At 35.0% G+C, this 23,024-nt stretch overlaps 1 protein-coding gene across 1 annotated transcript in view; it reads right to left on the bottom strand.

The window, feature by feature from the left end:
* Positions 1–22,747, bottom strand: part of rab6ba (RAB6B, member RAS oncogene family a) — an 84,568-nt gene extending 61,821 nt beyond the window's left edge. The window contains exon 1 of the mRNA XM_042725844.1: positions 22,081–22,747. Within this exon, the coding sequence (XP_042581778.1) occupies positions 22,081–22,150 (70 nt within the window). The 5' untranslated portion in view covers positions 22,151–22,747. The remainder of the gene's footprint in view (positions 1–22,080) is intronic.
* Positions 22,748–23,024: the final 277 nt, after the last annotated feature.

Here is a 23,024-nt window from a genome sequence, read left to right as displayed (position 1 = left end):
TGAATGTAAATGAAAATGAGTACAGATTTCAGTAGTTTAGCTCAAACAGAATCCATGATGGCAGGTTTGTACCAGTATTTTGTTTCAAAAATCTAATTTCAGAGGGTTAATTTTAAGCCACCCCGAAGCTCAGCCAGTCAGAGGGCAACTATTGTGCACCCATTCACCTTCATTGGCTTGCCAGTGAGACGACTCAATATCCTCCCAAGAAAAATGTACTGTCTGTAAAGACAGCACACATTCATTAGTGAGAGACGAAGAAGAGTAAAGACATTAGATTATGTTCAGGCAGTGCAGCGGGTTTGCTCTTAAAAGCTCTAGCAAGTCATGTTTGCATAATTAACTCAGCAATCAGGAAGCTCACAGTATGTTCTTCTGAAATTACCTTTACCATCCAGTCACAAAGAGCAACAGACAATGAGCTTTCCCCTATTCTTTCCAGAAAGAAAAATATATGCAATTTTCTATAAGCATTTTGTCTATAAGCATCAATTTTCAGCTTCTTTTAAAGAAAATAAAATTGAAGAGTGCTATTTTTGTGACATGCTTCAAACAATATGTTAAAACAGAACAACATTCGTAGGTTGATTCCAAAACAGGCCAGCATAGTCTGCTGAATAAAGGTCTGATTTTGGTCTGTTTATTGGATGGGTCAGTATTTAAGAAATTCAATACCATTTGGTGATGCTTGTGGCACAGAAATCACACACTTTACTTTTACTTAAGTAGATTATGTATCACTGCTATAATTCCTTCCCAACTTATAATAGAAGTCCAACCCTACTTGCTTTCTGGACTTTAGTCCCATCACCTCATTCCCTTTGTCCCAGAAATAATCCCAGATTTTCAGGCTCTTTTGATGTACTATGAGGGTATCGCTGAGCAGGATTTGGAGGACTACTGTATGTAATCCTCTTTCTGCAAAAGGAATGAATGGAATGAATAAGAAATTTCTCCATCTATGCGCCTTAATGGTGTTCTCAGAAATCAAATGAAGCCTGAAGACACTCCTCTTTATAAGATTCACCTCCTGTAAAATTCATAAAATGCTTATTTTATATGAAAAAAAAGAAAGAAAAATCACTATATAACAATTGTCAACAGTCACCAATAGTGATCTGATCTAGTACAGCTATGGCATGACTCTCAAAATTTGTGACCGTTGCCCAAGTACACTTTTCTTAATCTTTACTTCTTTACTGCTTATTTGTGCATCTCCAACAGTATATTGCCATTCAAGTTACAGGTCAACACTGTAAATACAACAGACATCAGACACTGGTTTTTGCAAAGGGCAAACACTGCATATTTCCCACTAAAACATAAAGATGAGATCATGACCCTTTACTCTACTGCAAACGGCTCTCAGCTGAACCATTCACTCTCCACAAGCAAAGTCTAATGAAGTGTTTTACCTCCATGGTATAAGGGCACCGCACACCCCAACAAACACAAACCAAAGCAGTGACAACGGATTTGAAATATATGACTCCATAGGGGGTTGTGATTGCCTTGAGGGTGAAGATGGGAGTCATATGTCTGCCATTTGAGACCAGTCAGCCAGAAAAGGCTGGCTTAATGTTTCAATGTTTAAATTAGATTCCCTTCAACCATGGTGACTCCCTGACTGAAAACTGAAAGACTCTGTAAAGTCTAACCCTTGAAGCGTGTCCAATGAGATCAGGTGAGCATGAAACTTTCCTGCTGACACCAGCGGCGCTCTGATAAAGCAAAGTGGCCACAACATGCAAAGCTTACATAAAGAACAACAATCAGCACAAGTCAGTGCATCACTGTCTGGAATACAACATCCATTACTTTACAAATGTAAATGATGAAACCCAAGTTCTGATGGTAAAACTCAACAACTAAAATAAGGACAATTCATACCACAATTCTGCAGGAATACACAGAAACTAGTCTTTCAAATCCCATGTGTCACATTGTGCTATTCTGGCTAAATAGTTTTAGTAGTTAACTCAAAGAATGTGTGGAAGGTAAATGTGGTAACTACTGTACGTATTCTCCATTTATGGCTTCTCAAAAATAGCAGTGTATTTTGATGAATACAGTTTTTGCATATAAATATGTAGAATATAGAAATACATATAGGAAATTTGATATATTGTAACTTTCATTTTAGACACAATATTTGTTTATTTTTGACAAAAAATAAATAGTTTGCACACTACAAATATAAACAAGAAAAAAAAAAAAAAAAAAAAAAAAAAAGAAAACCGAAAATGAAATGAATGCGAAATATAAATAACAGATTTACAATAAAAATAACAAACATTTTGGTCATTAGTGACCTTTATCAATGATTATTTGGTAGTACTAATAGTAATTTTTAAATTTTTTGCCATTCTGAATTATTAATTTTTAAGTCTTTGTGCTACTTTTCAACAAAACAGTTCCCAGTTGAAACCAAACCAGTTTCCAGAGCGTCTTCGAGCAACACACAAGGCCACAAATGTGAACTGGACTTCACAGGGTATTCCGTCATTAAGTGAGATTGTAAACCAAAGGGAGCAAACATTCAGTTTGAAAGGGCACTGCGAATGGCATAGGGAATAAGGGAACACCGGTACAAAATTTACATTAAGGGGAGAGGGAAATTTACCCACCATTTATTGCATATCACCCCAGTATAGCAAGAAATTTGACTAAAATAAACAGAGTAAACACTTCCTGAGGCTTCTGTTTTTTTATTATGAGTTTAATTAGTCCCTGATGAAGTTTATGCATAGCTGTTTGCAGTAAAAGTGCACAAGATGTGACAGTTACAGTGCAACTATCATGATTACAGTTAAGTAGGATAAATATAACCAAGTTACAACATAAATGTACAACAGACATTTATCACTAGTTTAGTGCTTTCAAACATAATATTTTATATGAATTCAATTAATAATGACTTAAAGGCATACTCCACCCCATAATGAAAATTTTGTCATTAATCACTTACCCCCATGTTGTTCCAAACCCGTAAAAGCTTCGTTCGTCTTCGGAACACAATTTAAGATATTTTGGATGAAAACCGGGAGGCCTGTGACTGTTTCATATACTGCCAAGTAAATAATAGTGTCAAGGTCCATAAAAGGTATGAAAGTCGTCATCAGAATACTCCATCTGCCATCAGACATGCAATCTGGTTTATATGAAGCGACAGGAACACATTTTGTAAGCGAAGAATACAAAAATAACAACTGGAGTATCCCTTTATTGTTTATATTAGCACATGGGTGTGTTATATAAAACATGTATATTAATTAAAATTATGGTAATTTATATTACATTTATGATTTATTATATTACATTTATAAGTTTTTATGTCATCATACCTCAGACTGATGACGTTGCACGTTGCATGTTCTGAACAAATGCATTTTGCCAAGTAAAATGCACTTCAACAGATATACCATATGCAGTGAACAATGCATAGGGACCCTGTCAATTTGTAAGGTTTTGAACAAATCATTTCTGAATGATTAAATGATTCACTCCTGAAGACAAGTCACTGGTCGCCACCGACTGGCTTAACAATGTAACCTGCATTTAAGAATATCTTTTAAAAAAGTCGCTATAACTGATACAAACAGCAAAAAGTCATACCATATCAGCACTCTCAAATGAGATTTAAGAGTGTACCAACCTAGCAACTCTCAAATGCTATTATTATAGATACAGTGTACAGATATTCTAAACCTTATGCTAGAAAGGCCAATCCACAAGACAACAACACTCTCATTAAACAGACATGTACAAATGTTTACCTTTTCTAAAGAGACGGAAAGAGAGGGCAGAGGAGCATTTCTACTCCCACTGAAGCTGAATTAATGATCATCCCTCATTTTAAATTTGGCAGCAGAAGTGGGCACACATTTAATTAAAATGGGCAAACTGATCCGTAAGAGGTTTGAGCAAAAGAACACCTAAACTGCACACAGTGCAACCCTGCTGAGTGTGTCATGCATAAAGGACACATTCCAAGGGCATGAGACAGGAAGGATTAGATATGAAAGGCGTTTTTCTTTCCTTCTTTTCTTTCTAATAAGACCCAAAATTGTCCTTTTTCATTCAGCTCAAACTGACGACAGCAAAAATATCTGTCAGGTTTTTGACATGAATCAAATTACAGGATATATCCCAGACAGGGGGGTAATTATACGGAGAGCTCTGCGGAGCGATTCTAGCCCTCCTCCATATCTCTGGAGTCCGTGCGTCATAGAAAGTGACGTCCCGTTCAGTGCAGCGGTGCTGAATATTGCATCTCTGTCTCCTATTTTTTGTTTTCTTCTTCCACCAACTCGTATGTCTTTCTTATATTTCCTCTCCAAGCTCTCTTCCATAACTCTCTAGTGCTAACTCTAGCCTTGTCTAGTTTGTGTCTAGTTTATGCAGTGACTCACTGCTGTTGAACTAAGCTCCGTCTGTTAGAATCAACCCTGCAGCCAAAACCCAGTAAATGGCCTCCTTGTGTAACGGTGGCCTCCTCGCCCCTAGCGGAGCCTCCCCATCTGTGCTGAACCCATCTCCAGCTCTCTGACCGGGGCACACCAAATACAGCTCATTATGAAGGTAACAAGGTGGATGAAGGTCAGTCAGAATGACTATCATTTATAATACTTGAGCACTGAGCACTACTTTAAAATGGTTTGTGTCAACAAATCATTACTATAAGCAAATTATTCACTTGAGAATTGTTGCCAGTAATTTTTTTCATTTACTATACAAACATTTATTTAAAAATGTACACAAAGCAGGCTGCCAATACACACAATACTTTTTTATGAATATTTATTATACTCAAATAACAATATATATATATATATATATATATATTATATATTATATATATATATATATATATATATATATATATATATATATATATATATATAACAACAATATATTAATGTAATTACTGATATTAATAATATTATAGTAATAAATATAATAAATGATTATTTTATTTTGTTGTTGTTATAATAGTGAGTGTAGTTTAGTGTGTGGTGCAAGGAATGTACTTTTTATTATTTAATGCTATTAAAATATTGTACAAACATGTTTTTATTTAAATACATCTACACAAAAGCAGGCTATATACAGTATTCATATCATATTCATAATATAAGACTGGTTTAAGAGTGTTTTTTTAATTATTAGTTTGTTTTAGTTGGTCTCTCTGTTAGTCTAAAAATCAGTAAATCAGACCGGCCTCACCAGCAAATCATCTTATGATGGGTTAAGTTGTTTTTTGTTTGTTTGTTTTTAGTGTAATATGAAGACTAGACTATTAAATAGGCTATACTATTATTTAGTGCTATTATTAAAATATTGTACAAGCATTTAATTCAATACATTTATACAAAGCAGGCTGCTGGTAGTTCTTTATTATGAATATTCATATCATACTCTTAAGAGGAAGTCGTGGGCTAATGGTTAGCGAGTCGGACTCATAATCCAAAGGTTAATAAATATATACCAGTTGGTCTAAATTCAGCAAACCAGACCAGCCTGACCAGGAAAACCATCTTAGTGGTCTCCCAGCAAAGTTGGACCAAAAAATGAGTTGGTCCAAAACACTCCTGAACACAGGATGATCACCATCTTGTGTTCAGGTCTCAAGTGAAGCGCACTGGTTGCGCTATGTGCAACAGAATTCCCAAACAGCAAGTCAATCAATTAATTATTCAGCTGTAATTGGTGTCAGAAGCCCGTCAATATCAGCAGGCAGAAGAAGAACCCGAGTCACGCCTCACATTAATCATGTGTACGTGTCTAATGACTGCTGCTCCGAGAACCATAAACCTTCAGAGTACTGACTGACAAGGCTGCCAACTTCTGCCATCGCACAGATCCCAGTTTGAGATGGAAATCATCCAGCTAGCATTTTAATTAATCATGCAGGGTCTGGGCTTAAATGCAGTCCTTTTGGATAATTTAAACAACACCTGCTAGTAAATAAAAAAATATTCTGTGGAAAGGTCATCATATCTTTACTTTATGACCCTGCTTTCTTTATTTTGCTGTGTAAACACAAACCTAATTCATTCTAGATTTATTTATTTATCCTTTATTTTACCAGGATAGTGCCATTGAGATGCAAAATCTCTTCTTCCAGGGAGTCCTGGCCAAAATGGCAGCACAAAAAGTTTCACAATAAAACAATTAGAAACACATAAAACAAAGAAATTTTGCCCAACAGTCAGGTGATTACAAATATGTGACACAAGTAGACCATAAAGCAGCAGATACAAGATAAATCTTGCATGCATATAGCACTGAGAGGAAACAACTTTGTATTATTCTCTTTCTTGCTTCAAAAGGAAAACATTTCTTTAAGTGAAAAAGAAAACTCAATTTTAGTCTTTTTTAAGTTTTTCAATATGTACATAAAATCTCAGTTTGTCATCCAACCATATACCAAAGTATTTGTAACAGTTTACTCTTTCAATAGATTCTCCTTGTAAAGTTAAAATAGGGTGGTCTGTTTCAGTGCGACAAGTGAAAAGCATGTATTTTATTTTCTTTGAGTTTACATTTTTTTTTAAGTTGGACAATGACAGTTGAGGTACCTGAAAAGATTCTTGCAAGAGCTCTATGGCTTGATTCACCGAATGTGCTACTGTGTAAATAACAGATAGATAACATCAACTCATCTATTGGGATAGTTCACCCAAAAATAAAAATTCATTCATTAATTACTCACACTCATGTCATTCCAAACTCGTAAGACCTTCGTTCATATTCAGAATACAAATTAGGATGTTTTTGATAAAATCCGAGAGCTCTCTGACCCTCCAATATAACAAGGTTACTACCAGGATCAAGGTCCAGGAACAGGAACGTAGTAACGACATCAGTAAAATAGTCCATTTAGGTGAACTTTCCCTTTAAAACGTAGCTTTAATAGAAAATAGATGCCCAAAAACCCACAAATGTACAAGATTTCACTGAACTTCTCTGATGTGATGAGCTCTATTTCAGTTCGACCACTTTTTTGTCAAGACTGGTTTAAAAATACATTTCAAAACAAAACTTTAAAAAGAAAAATTGCACACTGAGTTCTTTCTTGTGGGTCACTGCTAAAAAGCAGCTCATTGAAAGGCACATCAAACTATGCCACTGGTGCATGAGCACACAATTTGTCATTGAGGTACATAAAAGCTGAAGAGCACCCTTAAAGTTATAGATGACCAGCATGCTGATCCAGGCAATTCAATTACATATTCGTGTACACTGAAAGAATAAATAGCTGGTCTATTAACCTCACTAATAATGAACGATGGAAAAACACATTATACTGTAGCTGCCTTTCATGTCTTTCTTTATTAGGCCTGGGGAAGAAGGCACCACCAAGGCAAATAAAAAGAGAAGAAAACCCCAGTTTAACAGTGAAAAAAAACGAGACCGCTTGCTCCTCTTAGGGAAACCTTGCACTGAATGCATTATCATGGATAAAAAGGAAGGAAAATGAAGGCTGAGGGAGACATGGATGCATGCTTTGATATTGAGCTTCATGTGGAGAAATAATAAACATTCTTCTTTGCAGTTGTCTCTAGTTGATTCCTTGCTAACAGTCCCAGTTGGTTTTAGAGTGTGTTAATTACCCACAGAGTCAATCTGAGCCATCGAGGCAGTTTAGCACAGCTGTGACTCAATCTCACACACACACACACACACACACACACACACACACACACACACACACACACACACACAGACACACACACACCTTTATGAGGTGCATCTGATAGTGAGTACAGACACAGACTGGAGCGATGAACAGAGGATGTGTTCCCATTTCTTGTACACAGCTTTTTTTTTTTCTTACTGCAGTTTAAAAATTCCCAGAGGAATATTGGTCTTTCAAAGCTTAGGTTTCTAAATTATGGTTCATTAAGGTATTAACTTTGTCTTGGATGTTTTTCCTTAAAAAAAAATACAGTAAAAACAAGAGAGATGCAAAAATAATAAATATTACACACCTCTTATATTTTGAGCATGAAAGAATGAAATGAGTTGAATTTATATTATTTATATGGTCTTTCACCATCAGGGGAAATAAATGCATCCATGTCCATTAGGTTTCTACTTAATATATCATAATTAATTATTAGAAATAAGTTTGCGGATGGTAAAATGTATTTATTTATTTATTTAGTCATGCATTCTGACTTCATTAAGATCCAGTAAAATAGTTATACTGTTATTGTTACAACTGTAATATAATTACAGTTTAAAATTTCTATTTTAATATTTTGTAATGAATTTCTTTGATTCAGTAGCAATTCCTCCAGGCTTTGCCACATTATCCTTTAGAATTTTAAAATGTCCTCCAGATTCGGTGCTCAGATATTGAAAATTGTTATTATTACCAATGCTGAAAACTTTTACTGCTTAATATTTTTGTTGAAACTGAGACACTTTTTTCCACTTTTATATATAAATATAAATATAATTTTAAAAGAACAGAAATTATTTGTGATATAATTTGTTTTCACAACAATGTAAAAGCCTTTACTGTTGCTTTTGATCAATTTAATGCATCCTTGGTAAATTTCTTTTAAACTATCTTCCTGGCCACAGACTTTTGAATTTTGGGTTTTTAAGTTAAATATATTAACCAAGACCATTCTTCAAAAACATCCCATTTTCCAGTTTTTTTTTCTTCTTTTCTATGGAATACAAATAGTCATGATAGATTAGTCAACAACTATTTTCTCTCAACAAGTCTGTTATTTCTGAGGTGCAAAGGAAATGTAGTTGTCGGGTGGAGACTCTACAGTAGCACTGCACCTCACTGTGCCTGGAGTGAGGAAAAGAGAGTTCATCAGACTGTCTGGAGCGTCAGAGAAAGAAAACAAAGGAGGTGTGCAAAGGGTAGGCACTGCTGACTTACTGATGGAGAGCTGATCTAGAGAAGCCAGATGAACGAGAAACTAAACATCAGCAGCCTGCTAGATTCACTGGAGTGAGACAGAGCTCCATGCTGGGAAAATGACACTTTTCCTCAACAATGACAGCAGCTCTGGGATACTGCTCAGCCATCTGAATAGTTCTTATTTAGACGACGCCTGTCCAAAAGCTTGTCTGTAACGGCTAAAATTCTGTCCATTTTGTCAAAGTTATATTTTGGTTTGTTTTATTTTCAAATAACAAAAACATTTTATGTTGCTTTATTACTTTGCCTCTTTACAAAAATGCCTCCAAATATCCCAAAAGAGAACATCCTTTTAAAATGTATTTGCTATTAGTGTAAAAAGCATTAAAACTGTGTTGCAGTTGTGCTGAACTTACACACACACACACACACACACACACACACTAAACATTTTACAAAATTACATGATAAAAAAACATACTGATTCATAGACAGAGAATTTTGGTGGGGGTGATTACAATTATAAAATGCATCTCCGCAAGCACTGTGGGTTTGGGTCATTTATAATGTGCATTTGAATACACAACAACCACCCACCATCTTCCCAAATTTGTAATAAAAACTGTTGTCAAAAAAGAAAAGCTTTAAGGTCTCCCTATGGATTTCTGCCAAAAAATAAATGTGCTATGGTTTTACATTTGAAAGCAAAGAAATTACAACAGACAATTATTATTATTATTATTATTATTACTATTATTATATACTAATTTTTTATTATTTTACAGCACAATACTAATATGTTCTTTATTGATATGTTTTATTGTCCATAAATTAATACAATAAACTGTTGGTTAACAATAATAACTATTATTATTATTATTGTTATTGTTGTTATTATTATTATTATTATTATGTAGTCATATTGAATGGGTTCCATAAAATCAATAGAATGTGGCCTAAGGCCTAAAATCAATAGAATGTGGCCCTTTAGACATCTGAAATGTAGAATGATCAAACAAACAAACAATTTGTGTGTACTACACAGAAGCACAGTAAAACTGGAGCTCTTAACTAAAGTTTAATTAAAATTTAAGTTCATTAAAATTAACAAAAATTAGTTTGAGATCAAACAATAATTGGCAGACCACCTGCAGTTACCAAAACGAACCCCCTTTTAAAGACTTTTGATTGAAAAAACACTTCCTGGAAACACGCAGTGCTCATGAAATCCACTAACAGTGAAGAAAAGAGGTTAACCATCACATTCACTGATTTGCACACAGGCACACAGCTCATTTTAATTATGTTTCATAAATTCACTCGCCTCTTCCTATATTGTACATTCCTGCAATTACATTATGCAGAGAGAGATTTATGATCCCCAGCACATTTCAATATCCAGCTTTCCAGCAAATATTTTAATAAATGTTTGCGTATCAGTCTTTAACAATGAACCCACATGGTGTTTAATCAACAGAGTTTATTCCAGCACTTATTGCTGACTTTATCAAAAAGTAATATCAGATTTCATCAAACATTAATGTTTCTACATCCAAAAAAAAATAAAAAACTAAGACATTCTATAACTACACAGTAAAGACATAAAAGTCAACAGTGCCTTTAGATTTTGATGGTATGTACAAGGCCATATAAGAGTCGTATAAGGTCTGTCTCCAGACGGCAGCACCAGCACTGTGGCATATGAGAAAAAAGAGAGGTGTAGCTTGCAATCAATTACCGGCCGTTACTTGGCAGCTGAGTCAATCAATAGCAGATCAAAGCTACCAGGGATCCGCTTCCTCCAATCCATCAGACAGGAAGACAACGGTAGGATGGAGCAATGAGATGTGAAATGAAGAAGACAGGGTTATCTCTAGATCTAGCCAATGTGAATCCTGGCCTTCTAGCAGTTTTAAGCTTCCCATGGCACTAAAAGAAATACATGCACACATGCATTCCCTTCACTTTCACAAGCCAAGAGCACTTTTACAATGCAGGTATATGAATGCCTTTGTATTGTAGATGGGATGGCTCTTTTAACTCGGCGTCTCGCTAACCCCGGCCTCAGTCTCTACTGCAGAGTGAAATGTCAGAGCTCTATTCACGATAAAATGAGCTTCACTTGGCATACAGCACCAGATGTATTTGCACTGCCAGGATAATTCAGTGTTGCAAAAATGATATACAAACAACAAAAGACTAGAAAAGAATAACAAACAGATGCCTGAGGATTCGCAGGTCCAACCCTCTGTTCTCCTCTTGACTAACATACAAATTCTCAATGCTCTGCGCCCTTGCAGACACAGTCATTTAAATTTTAAGAAGCAAGTTGCTGAATTATTGCCGGCAGTGAGCTGGGAGTTCTTCCTGTTCAGGCTAACAGTCCAGCAGCGGTGTGCTGCTTTATCAGCACAACTCAAGCAGTGTCTCTAGGGCACCTGATAGGACTTACAGACTGACACCATAATGTATCACTGAGTTTGGGGGGAGTTTGTCACATGGCTTGAATGGAAGTCTCGACTGCATTGCTCCAGGCCTAAATACTTCTGACTTCATGAGTGAAGTGAATGCAAAAGAAGAAAAAAGAAAGTCCAAACACTTTGCGCAAATAACAAGCCCCTGCGCTATTAATGAATTTGACTTTCAGTGACAAACAGAGGTTATTCTACGGTAGGTAAATAGGTAGGTAGGTAGGTAGGTACGTAACCATCCATCCATCCATTCATAAAATAATAATAATAATATTTTTTTGAAATAGATATCTTTTTTTAATATTATAGATGTCTTTGTTATAAATTGAATCCATCCTTAGTGAATAAAAGTATAAATTTATTTCACATAAAAACAAAAGAATAGAACCGAACCAAACCAAACCGCACCGAATAGAATAGAATAGAATAGAATAGAATAGAATAGAATCTAAATCCAGTCTTGGACAGATGAATAACTGAATTCATATTTGTGCATTTTACCAAGCAGTACAAACTTGACAGTGGTAGCGAATATAAATATCTTGTGCAAATAAACCACACTAAGAATTGTATGCATTTATATAAACCATCTTATATAAACAAACACTAGCAACTTATTTCAGGTACTGGAAATAACAAACCTCAAATCAGTCTCTTTACCACTCCTTATTACTAAGGCATGATGTCTGATCAATATTTGACCAATAAAAATCTTTATGAATTACATGTGGACTTTAAATGCTAAAACAACACACACACACACACACACACACACACACACACACACACATACACATACACAAAAGGTTAGTTCATGCACATAATGAGGATAAGAAGGTAAATCTGTATATTGGTCCTCCACATAAATTTAGTGCAGCTCCAAATATCAAAAATTGTTTTACTGATCCAGCTAGAAAACCATAGATAGGCTAGACCATCCTGCCCTTCTCGCCTATAACATTTACCTCAAAATTTACAGCCTTAGGATGCCTCCTTATGCAGTTCCTGACCTCAATCTCAGGATCAATACACTGCTCCACAATGGGCTTGGTCAGCAACTGGCTTTAAAGGAACAGTTCAACCAAAACATTGTGCCATCATTTACTCACCCACATCCATATGACTTGTTTTCTTCTGAGGAGCAAATAAGGAGAAGTTTAGCAGATTATCAAAAAACGATGCTCTTTTTATTTACATATAGCTTCAGAAGACAAGCTGTTTTACATCATTTTTGAAGCTTGATAGCATCTTTTCACATTGTATAGGAAGCAACGTAAGCACCTCAGACTTAATATGGACATGACCACACCACACACATCAAATGCAGCGCATTCAAAACTCATTACTAAACTCATTATTATTCATTATGCATGATGCTTAATTGGGCATATTTGCCATCTGCAAATTTTAACAAGTGCCAGAACTTGGGTTCAGCTGCCAATGAGACAAAAAAGGCTAATGCACTGCCATTCTCTCCTTTTGATATAGGGTTGCAAGAGAAAATCTCCAGAAGTGTACTTAGTTCAACCAGGCATGTGTAAATTCCATAACTCTGTATAATCTCAGATAAGGTTGACTAACAAGTGTGTATAAACATTTTTCTGTGGAATACTGGGAAGAGGGAGTTGCTAATGGTGTCCAGTAACATCAATCCTGCGCACAGGAAGAAGCCCAGCGAGGCGTCTGAATGTCTTGACATCTTTCCAAGTAAGATAACTCATCAAGATCCTATTAATAAAACCAGTAATCATAAATTTATGGAGCTCATCGCCTCTACTTAGTGATTGCCTGTTCTTTGAAATATAAATTACTGTTTTCATTCTGAGCATGGAAGGGAGAAGCAAAGAAATGTGTTTAAGGTCAAGCTGACCTTATCAAGGATAAAAAACATGAGGGAGTACAGTGCTGCTGTGAAACAGATTTTGATGCATTCCATTTAAGATTATTTTTTACGAGGTGAAAAGAAAAATGCCTTTGCTTTTCATCTTTTTTTCTGTGCTACATGTAAGTCTATTTGTTATTGTGCTGTAAGAAAGATTTTCAATATAGATGCTGGAAAATAAAATGTTCAAATCAGTTCAAATAACTCAGAAACATCTATGTGGAAGCAAGGTCGCTTTCAGGCAAGTCAGTGGCCAATACAGCTATTGTCTATAGAAATCTGTAAAGATTATGCCATTATTATATTTCTAATCAGCAATAAAAGGAGAGACATTTTTTCATTTTTACATTATATATTTTCTGGTGGCATATAGCCATTTCCCCCCACAACTATAAAAAAAAAAAAAATGATATATATATATATATATATATATAAATTATTTTGTAAACTATGCCGTTTCAATAGAAAGGATGGCTGAAGTCTAGTGCAGCTCATTGACTGGATGCTATTATACCACAAAATGAAAACAAGCCTGCTGTAATGTAGGTTTATAATTCGTTATCAGACTCAGATGAATACAAGGCAACTAATGAAAGCCATATTGATCCTAGACAGACATAAAAAATAAGGAAGACTTTTTAGAGGCCATTTTGCTCAAATGGTTCAGAGCATAAAATAACAAAATGAGCCAGATTGGGGAGGGCGGTAGAGAAAAAAATATTAAAGGGAAAGTAAGAGAAAAAAAGAAAAGAAAGAAAAAGAAATGACCAGAAACAATGAACAACAGAAAGAGAGCAGAAGAGACAAAGAAAACTTGCTTGTGAATCTCATTAGGATGCAAGAGGGCATCTATGAACATTAAAGAGAGCGCTGTGTAAGAGACAGAGAGAGACAGAGAGAGAGAGAGAGAGAGAGAGACAGAGAGAGAGAGAAAGGCTTGTGGGACTAGTAAAGCTAACCCATCACCAAGGGGTGATTTATAATTAGAGAGCTTTCCATTTGTGCATAGGGTTGAGAAGATGCAGAAAAATCTAAAGATATGATGGTAAAATGAAACTAGAAAAGGATCAAAGATCAGTGAGAATATGGAATGTTGTAAGTGATCATTTGAAAAGTTTGCTTCTCTGCATGCATGGTGATCGTGACACACTGCATACAGCGTTTGATCACATTCCTGCATGTACTACTCTTGGGAAACAGAAAAAGAAAAAAGATAAAAGGTTTTTACCTGATATGTTGGTGGACAAAATCAGAGCTCCAAAGATACGAAGGAGACCACTAGTTAAAAAGCTTTTTTATTTTTGTATTATTTCCTTGACTAATTATTTTATGAGAAATATTTGAATAAATATTATGATTTTTGGAATTAAATATTATCATCACAACAAATTTAATGTACTTAATTTTTTCAGCATGAGTTGAGAGTGTTTCAACAATCATCTTGTGCTAAAAGAGAAACAAAAGAAATCCTGACTTTAAATACAAATGAGTTCACATGGACAAGTGAGGTAATGCAACATTTAAATATTTTTCTTTCATTCTTAGAATTATTTAAGGTTTAAATCAATCAACCAATCAATCAGTAAATCCCTGATTTTTCTCAGATTATTGGATCCACTGTACACTATCCTTCAAAACTTTGGGATCAGAAACCTAGCTTTTTGAATGTTTTTTTTTTTAAAGAAGTCTCTTGCTTACCAAGGTTGCATTTATTTAATCAAAAATACAGTAAAAATAGTAATATTGTGAAATAGTATTACGATTCAATACATTTTAAAATATAATTTATTGCATTACTCCAGCCTCCAGTGTCACTTGATACTTCAGAAATCATTCTAATATTCTGATTTGGTGCTGAGGAAACATTACTTATTATTATCAATGTTGAAAACCATGCTACATTTTTCCCCCAGGATTTCTTAAATAAATATAAATTTTAAAAGAAGACCATTTATTTGAAAGAGAAATCTTTTGTAACATTATACATATCTCTATTGTTTCTTTTGATCGTTTTCGTGAATCTTTGCTGAAAAAAAGTAACTTAACTTAAGAACTTAACAGTAGTGTATATTTTAGTTATTTCCACAGTGCATAAAGAGCTCTGGAGGGAGATGGGGAAAACTAATATGACTATAAAGTGGAATTAATAAGATAAACGCAACCATATTCCATTCAAAAGATGTCCTTTAGAACCTCGAGTCAAACACAATTCGTAGTCTTTCAGATAATCTTGACATTTAAGCATGAATGTGGCAGCTCTGGCACTGCTAAAAACAACAAGGGATGTTTTAAACTGTTATATCATACAAATAAAACCTGAGACTAACTGTCAGTTTGGTAGATAATGCAATGAGTGGCTGTACTTTAAACCCTCTGGACCAGAAGTTCTGACATCAAACAGCTGTTTACATACAGTACACCAAAATCTGAGTTCATTAGTTTGAATGTTCTTCAACACAGTGGAAAAAAGAAGCTGAATTTATTATGAAATATGATGCCTTCATCACATCTGAAGAACTGGTAAAATCAAGTGACAAAGAAATTCAGGAAGGTTAGATTTAACTCTAACTGCGATTATATTATATTTATTGTGTTGAGCTTTTAGTGTGTATGTGTAGAGAGTATATGTGAGTTTTTTTGTTGTGTGTGAAAACTGTGATGTTGTGTGTGTGTGTAGTTTTTTTTTTTCTGAACACTGTTGCCTGGAGACATGCTGATTGACGTGTTTGTGCGCTCTCTGAGGGTGTCTATGAGCCGATCCAAGCCTGTGCTACTGGCTCAGTGAGTCAGCAAAGTTATATGGGCAACATTTTAGCATCATTCACAGTGGTCTGTACTATAATCAACTCAAGCCAGTCAACCACTGAGTGTTGACTAATAATCCAAACCAATAAACAGCTGATATTTTGGAAGGATGTATGTGGGATAACAAACTGCAGGCTGCCTACTGGTTAGACAACTATGAGTAAATGTGAGTAATCAGACTCACGATATCCTGTTTCATTATTCTGAGACTGCAAGTTGGCAGGAGATCACTTCCTCAATGTGCAAAGACTTCACAGACCACGGAATTACAAAACTGGACTTGCCGAATCCAGTACCCAAAAGGTATTTAACTAAATATGTTAATTTCCCAATGTCCACACCAGAAATACAGAGCATGGCCAATGAATTAGTAAGAAATATATACGGATTCATTCTGCACTGCAATATTATCTCCTCTATTATTTTCTATGTGCCAAGTAGACTAAAACTTAGGGGTTAGTACGATTTTTGTTGTTGATTAAATAAATGAATACTAAATTAATACTATATATATCAAAGTATTTTGAAAAAAAAATAAATTTTTCCACAAAATATTAAGGATCAGAACTGTCTTCAATATTGATAAATTGATGATGCTCAAAATTCACAAAGCACAATAATAAATTACATTTTAAAATATATTACAATAAAAATAAAACCATTGTTTTAAATTGTTACATTTCACAAACTTACTATTTTAATTTATTTTTACTGTATGAAATTAAACATTACAAGTTACACACAAGTTATATTATATATTACAAGGTATATTATATATAGAAATAGATTACATATTTATATATTTTATCTATCTATTTTTTTTTTTATATGTGTATATATATATTTTTTTTTTTTTATTTCCAGGTTTCAATTGAGTTTTATTTTTTTTTCCCCGATCAAATAAATGTAGCCTTGGTGAGCATATAAGAGACTTCTATCAAAAAACATTAAAACAGCCCTACTGTCCCCAAAATTTTAAACCCAAAAAATCCACAGAAAAGTTGGGATTTAAAAACTAATGGAAACGTATAAATAAATGTAAATAAAGTTTTAGGATTAAAAAAATTAAATAAAAATTAATAAAAATTATCAACTGATTGTTACACTAAAGTGGTTGTGATGATACAATAAAATGTTTATATGTGTGTGTGTGTGTGTGTGTGTGTGTGTGTGTGTGTGTGTGTGTATACACGTACAGTATATACCAAGTAGTAATAGTTTTTTATTATATAATTATGAAAAATACACATATTTTTACACAGCTTAATCTCTATTCAGACTGCATTCTTGCTGTTAAAATCTTTTAGACTGTTAGTAAAGACTCCCATACTCCATTGTGTGAAGACGACAAGCACCACTGGGATTCTTAACGCCACCAACATAATACAGAACTCCCACATGACACTCCTTCAGACAGCTGTAACAGAGCTCTGCGGGCTGAAACATGGTGAATAGTCACTGTTTTTTATCTCTCACTCGCTCTTTCTCTCTCTGCTATTTCAGCTTCCCTCAGCCCTTTGCCCTTCCCATGCCATTAATAAATGATGGCCTCTGATCAGCCAGGTTTCACGACTGCAATTATATTCAACATGCAGCAAGTGAAGAAACAGAGCCAACATGGAGCCAGTCAAACTAGCTGCATTTGCCCAGCTTAAATATGTCTTGAACCAGGAGGACATTAAAAAACCGAGACATGAAATATTTCAGAAGTGGTGAAGTGTGTGCTGCAGCCTGATAACACTCCACTATCTTCCTCATAGTGACTGGAGACGTGTTCAGAGCCCTGCTTTCTCTACAACCCCAACCAGGAAGCTAAAGTCAGAACAGCTCTCATGTGTCCTGCAGAGGGAGTTAGGATGGGGGGAAGAGGGGTATTCAGCACCTCGGACAGCTTCTCGCAAAGCCTTCCCAATCCAGAGCCATTTAAATAAGATATATGAGCGGCAGCATTCTCCTTTCCACACTTTGGATTATCTTCATTGATATGCAGTCCCAACACTATCTCTGTTTCCATATTGCATCTATCCACTCACCACATTTTACTTCCTTTCACTTTTAATATCTCAATCGCATAATCACCCACACCTGCTTAACAAAATGCTGTCTGTGCAAACTGGCCACTCAAAGTGCAGATAGAACTTGCATATATTTCCAGCACTGATTGCTGGTAATGACTATGCATTTGCAATGTGTGTGGTAATTAAGAAATACGCTGACATTAGCAGGCTTGAGCCTGAAAACATTATACCTTACACTCAAAGGAATATATATGTTTATACACATTTGGCAGATAGGTGAAATGTGCACGCAACAGCATTCAACTTGCAGTGTTTGTGTGCACTGGCATCAGATCCCAGGGAATTGATCTAATGCATAGTGATATGCAAATATGTTCTACTTTTGAATCTTAGGGGCCATATTTGGTTCAAAAGCTGCAGTGGAGGTGAAGAATAGCAGTAAATACTGCCTAAATGTATGCTTTGATCAGAAGACTTGGAACATATTGTACAGTCCAGTCATATGGACTACTTGTATGGTGCTTTTTTGTCCTTTTTCGATATTGACCTCCCACTGTCACAATGAAATGTCCTTATATGAGAAAGATTTATGCAAATTTGTGTTCCAGGTGTTTTACACAGAAGGATCAATCAATAAATTAACTAAACGGCACCCTCATTTTATTCCAAACATGTATGACTTTTTTCTTCAGTGGAACACAAAGAAACATTTTTGTTTTTAAATCCATTTAATGAAAATCAATGGGAAAGTCAAAAATCCATATAATGAAAGTCAATGAGATCCAAAACAGCATTAAACCCCTTTTCTATTGTATGGCCAAAAAAAAAAAAAAAAACTGGAACATACAAGCTTGGAATGACATGAGAGTGAGTAAATTACTTATCATTTTAAAGCGGCACAATACTGAACATGTTTCAACTAAATTGTACAGCAAGCTCCAAACTGGAATCTAGTAATGTGTGATGTATGTATATTTCAATTATGCATTAACATTCTAATGAGAACTTTTCTTATCTTTGTTCAGATGTGTGCTGATGTACATAAAAAGGGCAAAAAGAGCCATAAAGAAGAGTTGAAGAGAAAAATCAATACCATGTCTCAAATTGCTCTACAAATGGTTGCATTAAGTGTCTCTTAAGGAAATAAGAGGCAGAGAGAAAGAGCATGTGGAATGAAACATTGCTGCCCGTCCTCAAAATCAACAACATACATACTGACATACTGTGTTTACTGGCAAAGGTTGTAATCAGAGACTACCTCTGCCTAAATCAGAGACAGAGATGCAAACCAATGAATTTAAATAGTTCATAAATAATAATAATATAATAATGAATTTATTTACCAAAGTGCAACATGGCTGATAATGTTAGATAGAGGAAAAGGTACACTGTAGTTTACTGTTGTTATCAGTGATACTGGCTAACACACACTTCACTGACTGTGCTGGTCAATACGAATCCTCTCAAGCTTATCTCTCCCTTAAGTCACAGGTAACACATTAAAGCCTTTCGGCAGTAATTGCAGCTGTCTTGCAGGCTTTCTATAACCAAATGGCACTAACTATAAGCCAGCACATCAGTTTTAAAAAGGACTGTGTTTAAGCATGTCATGATTGACAGACAAAAGGTTTTTAAGCTCTATGCTGTACAGAAAATCCTTTGCCTAATTTGGTGTTCAAGATCAAAAATAGCTGGCCTCTTAAAAACTGCTGGTAGATTTCATTATGCTATAATATCACCAAGTCTTGCATTGAGTCTTTTTGGTAACTTGTTGTCTTTCAATTAGCACAGATTATTTATTTATTTATTTATTGGGGCTGGGGGTACTGACTGGTCATACTGTATATCAGTCATTGATCTGAGATCAAACACCTTTTTGAATGAATAAAAAAAATTGATTTGTGAATAATTTTGCCAATATTGTCTCAAAAACTGAGATGCATAAGCTCAGATCAATGAGGCATATGATCAGTTCTATCTATATTTATCTGCAAAAAGAAATACAAACGTGCTAATAAAACAAGAAACAAAAACAAGAAACAAAACAAGATTGATAAAAAGATTGAATCCAATATTTGGTGATAATATAGCATAACAAGAAATTTATAAGCAATTTTTTGAATGACGATCATCTTTGACTGGCAACACCACAAATGTAACATAGTGGGGGGGGATCTCAAATAAGTATATAAATTTAAAAAAAAACTTGAGAAGTTGTCGTACCCTGTGTGACGAAAATCTGTAAATTTATATTAAGTTAACTTAATAAATTTCAACAGATTAATTAAAATGAATTAGAAAATGTAAGTTTTTTTTTAATAAAATAAAATAAAATAGTTCTGGGTAATTTAATAATTTCTTCAGCAAGGACACATTAAATTGATCAAATCTATCACAGTTATCATCAAAAGCACTGAAAGCATTAAGCAACACAACTGTTTTTAACACTGATAATAGGAAATGTTTTTTGAGCACCAAACCAGGATATCTAAATCATTTCTGAAGGACCATGTGACACTGACGACTGCAGTAATGGCTACCAAAAATTCAGCTTCAGGGATAAAGTCAATTTTAAAATATATTCAAATAGAATGGCTATTTTAAATTGTAATAATATTTCACAATATAATTATTATTATTTTTATTTTTTTTTACTGTATTTGTGATGCATAAGCATAAGAGACAAACATTTTAAAACATGAAACATTTAAACAGTACAGTGTGCATATGTAAACATTCTCTAATTTAACTGAAGAAAATGTGGAATTCTTTGCAGCGTGAAAATCTCTGCAGCCGCAGCCTAACAAGTTGAGAGTTTATGGAAGTAACGACTGGAACAGATCCACAAGCTGATACACATTCTGCACGGATCAACAACACCCAGAGAAATCCACACAAAGCTGTGAGGAGGGTCTTTTTGCTACTTCACAACGTCTCTGAAAGGCTTCAGATGGAGCCAACCAAATAAAGCCGGGATCAGAATCCCTGGAGAGAAGCAGTGCCTCCGTACCATGGCAGCATCCATTGTTTACTCTCACAGTGTGAATCATACTCTCCGCAGCGCAATCCCAGACTTAAGTCCCACAGATCTGAGGACAGCTAAGACATTCTGGAGGCTTAATTCATCTGGTAGCAGGTTTTGAATGACGACAGGGGGCAGAATGCCAGGGGAAATCAGAGCTGAGTTGCCCTGCTAAACATTAACTTACCTACCTCCTCACATCACTCACAATGCTAGGACTCATTTAACCATCCCAATGGACAACTGACCTAGTCATCACTGTCATCCCAGAGAAACAATACCAGGCAGAGCCTGCAGGCTGCTGCTACACAAGTTCTCTCAATGGCACACACTGGGTGTGTCTCAACATCCAGATTATTTATTTATATATTCATTCTGTTCTGTAAGTGCACAAGCTAAATTTTACACAACACTGGAGTCTGCCAATGCATTCAAATGGGCCTTTATGAAACTTTTATGCCATCTTGATTGCACATTATTAAAAACACCAAAGGCTTTAGATGTTTGACTGCAGTACATAACCCATCACTGTTTAAATTAATGAAATCCAGTTATTTCCATCAATAGTTTATATCTGTACATTAAAAAAGAAAAAAGGCAACAAACCAATATTATGAAATAAAAATGAATTAAATAGCTTTAAATAGCTTTAAGTCTTTAAACTTGATAATCAGTTGAAGTGACACTTAATACATTTAAATAAATAGCCTATTTGCCATTTCAGCAATAAATATCTGAAGGAAACACATACAAAACCGCAAAAAGGCTGATAATTTAATAACTGATTAGTTGTTTAGCCGAAAAATGTTTACTTTAATCAAATTAAATAGGTGAATCCCATAACAGATCAAATAACAAGCCACACTAGATCCACTGGCCTATGAATTTGATGTTTAATAACATTTCATCATCATGTTCAAGTCAAGCAGGTGTATACAGACGCCTGTAAATAATCAATAATAATGCTTAAAACTTCCCAATATGACACTCACCGCTTTGCTCTCCAAGAAAGACGAGTTTGAATTTCCTTAAAGGGTTTCCAAAGTCATTACCCACAGACATGTTTGAGGGCTTGTTTTTTAACAGCGTGTTCCCACCGGTGTGAATGTCTGGATGGGGCAGCGCGATGGAAAAAGCGGCGCTCCTGTGCGTTTGGAAACGGGAGTGCTGCACTGGATCGACTGTCAGGCTGGGTAGCTGCTGCGCATGCGCGGCCTCACCTCTCTCTCTCTCTCTCTCTCTCCTCTCTCTCTCTCACACACACACACGCACATACAAGACGTAATGCTGTATCAACCCACGGAGCGTGACGTCATGCTGTATCAACAAAAGCACATGACGTCATGCTGGATCGCCCACCGTAATCTCTGGAGAGTCTGCTTTTTATTATATACAATCTATCTATGTTATCACTGCTTGATTTATTTGTTAGTTGGTTGGTGCTTGGGGTTGAGTAGTGGTTAAAACTCAGAGCTGGTAATCTAAAATCTGCTTGTGTGATCAGTAATTCTCAACCGGGGGTACTTAAGTGGTTTCCAGGGGGTACTCGGAAAGAATTCCCATTTTGCTAATTAAGAGAAAATTAATAGATTACAATAACCAACCAGTTACTAATATGGTGAATTTGACTACATAACATAGTAACTTTAATCATATTAATGATAATGATAAATAATATCCAGTATAATATCAGATGAAATTTGACAACCACCAGATAAAATATGTGCAACTCCTAAAATCATATTTATGAGATAAAAGTTTACATTATGAGATTTTAAGTCATCATCATGAGATGAAGTGTCAAAATTGCAAGATAAAGTCAATTATGACAAAAAGTCAAAATTATGAAATAAAGTCATAATTATGACAAAAAGCTGAAATTATGAGATAAAAAGTAAATTATGACAAAATGTCAAAATTATGACATTGAAATTAA

This window comes from Cyprinus carpio, chromosome B6 (assembly GCF_018340385.1).
Source record: "Cyprinus carpio isolate SPL01 chromosome B6, ASM1834038v1, whole genome shotgun sequence".
NCBI classification, from domain to species: domain Eukaryota; kingdom Metazoa; phylum Chordata; class Actinopteri; order Cypriniformes; family Cyprinidae; genus Cyprinus; species Cyprinus carpio.
This window is presented reverse-complemented; position numbering and strand designations above follow the sequence as displayed.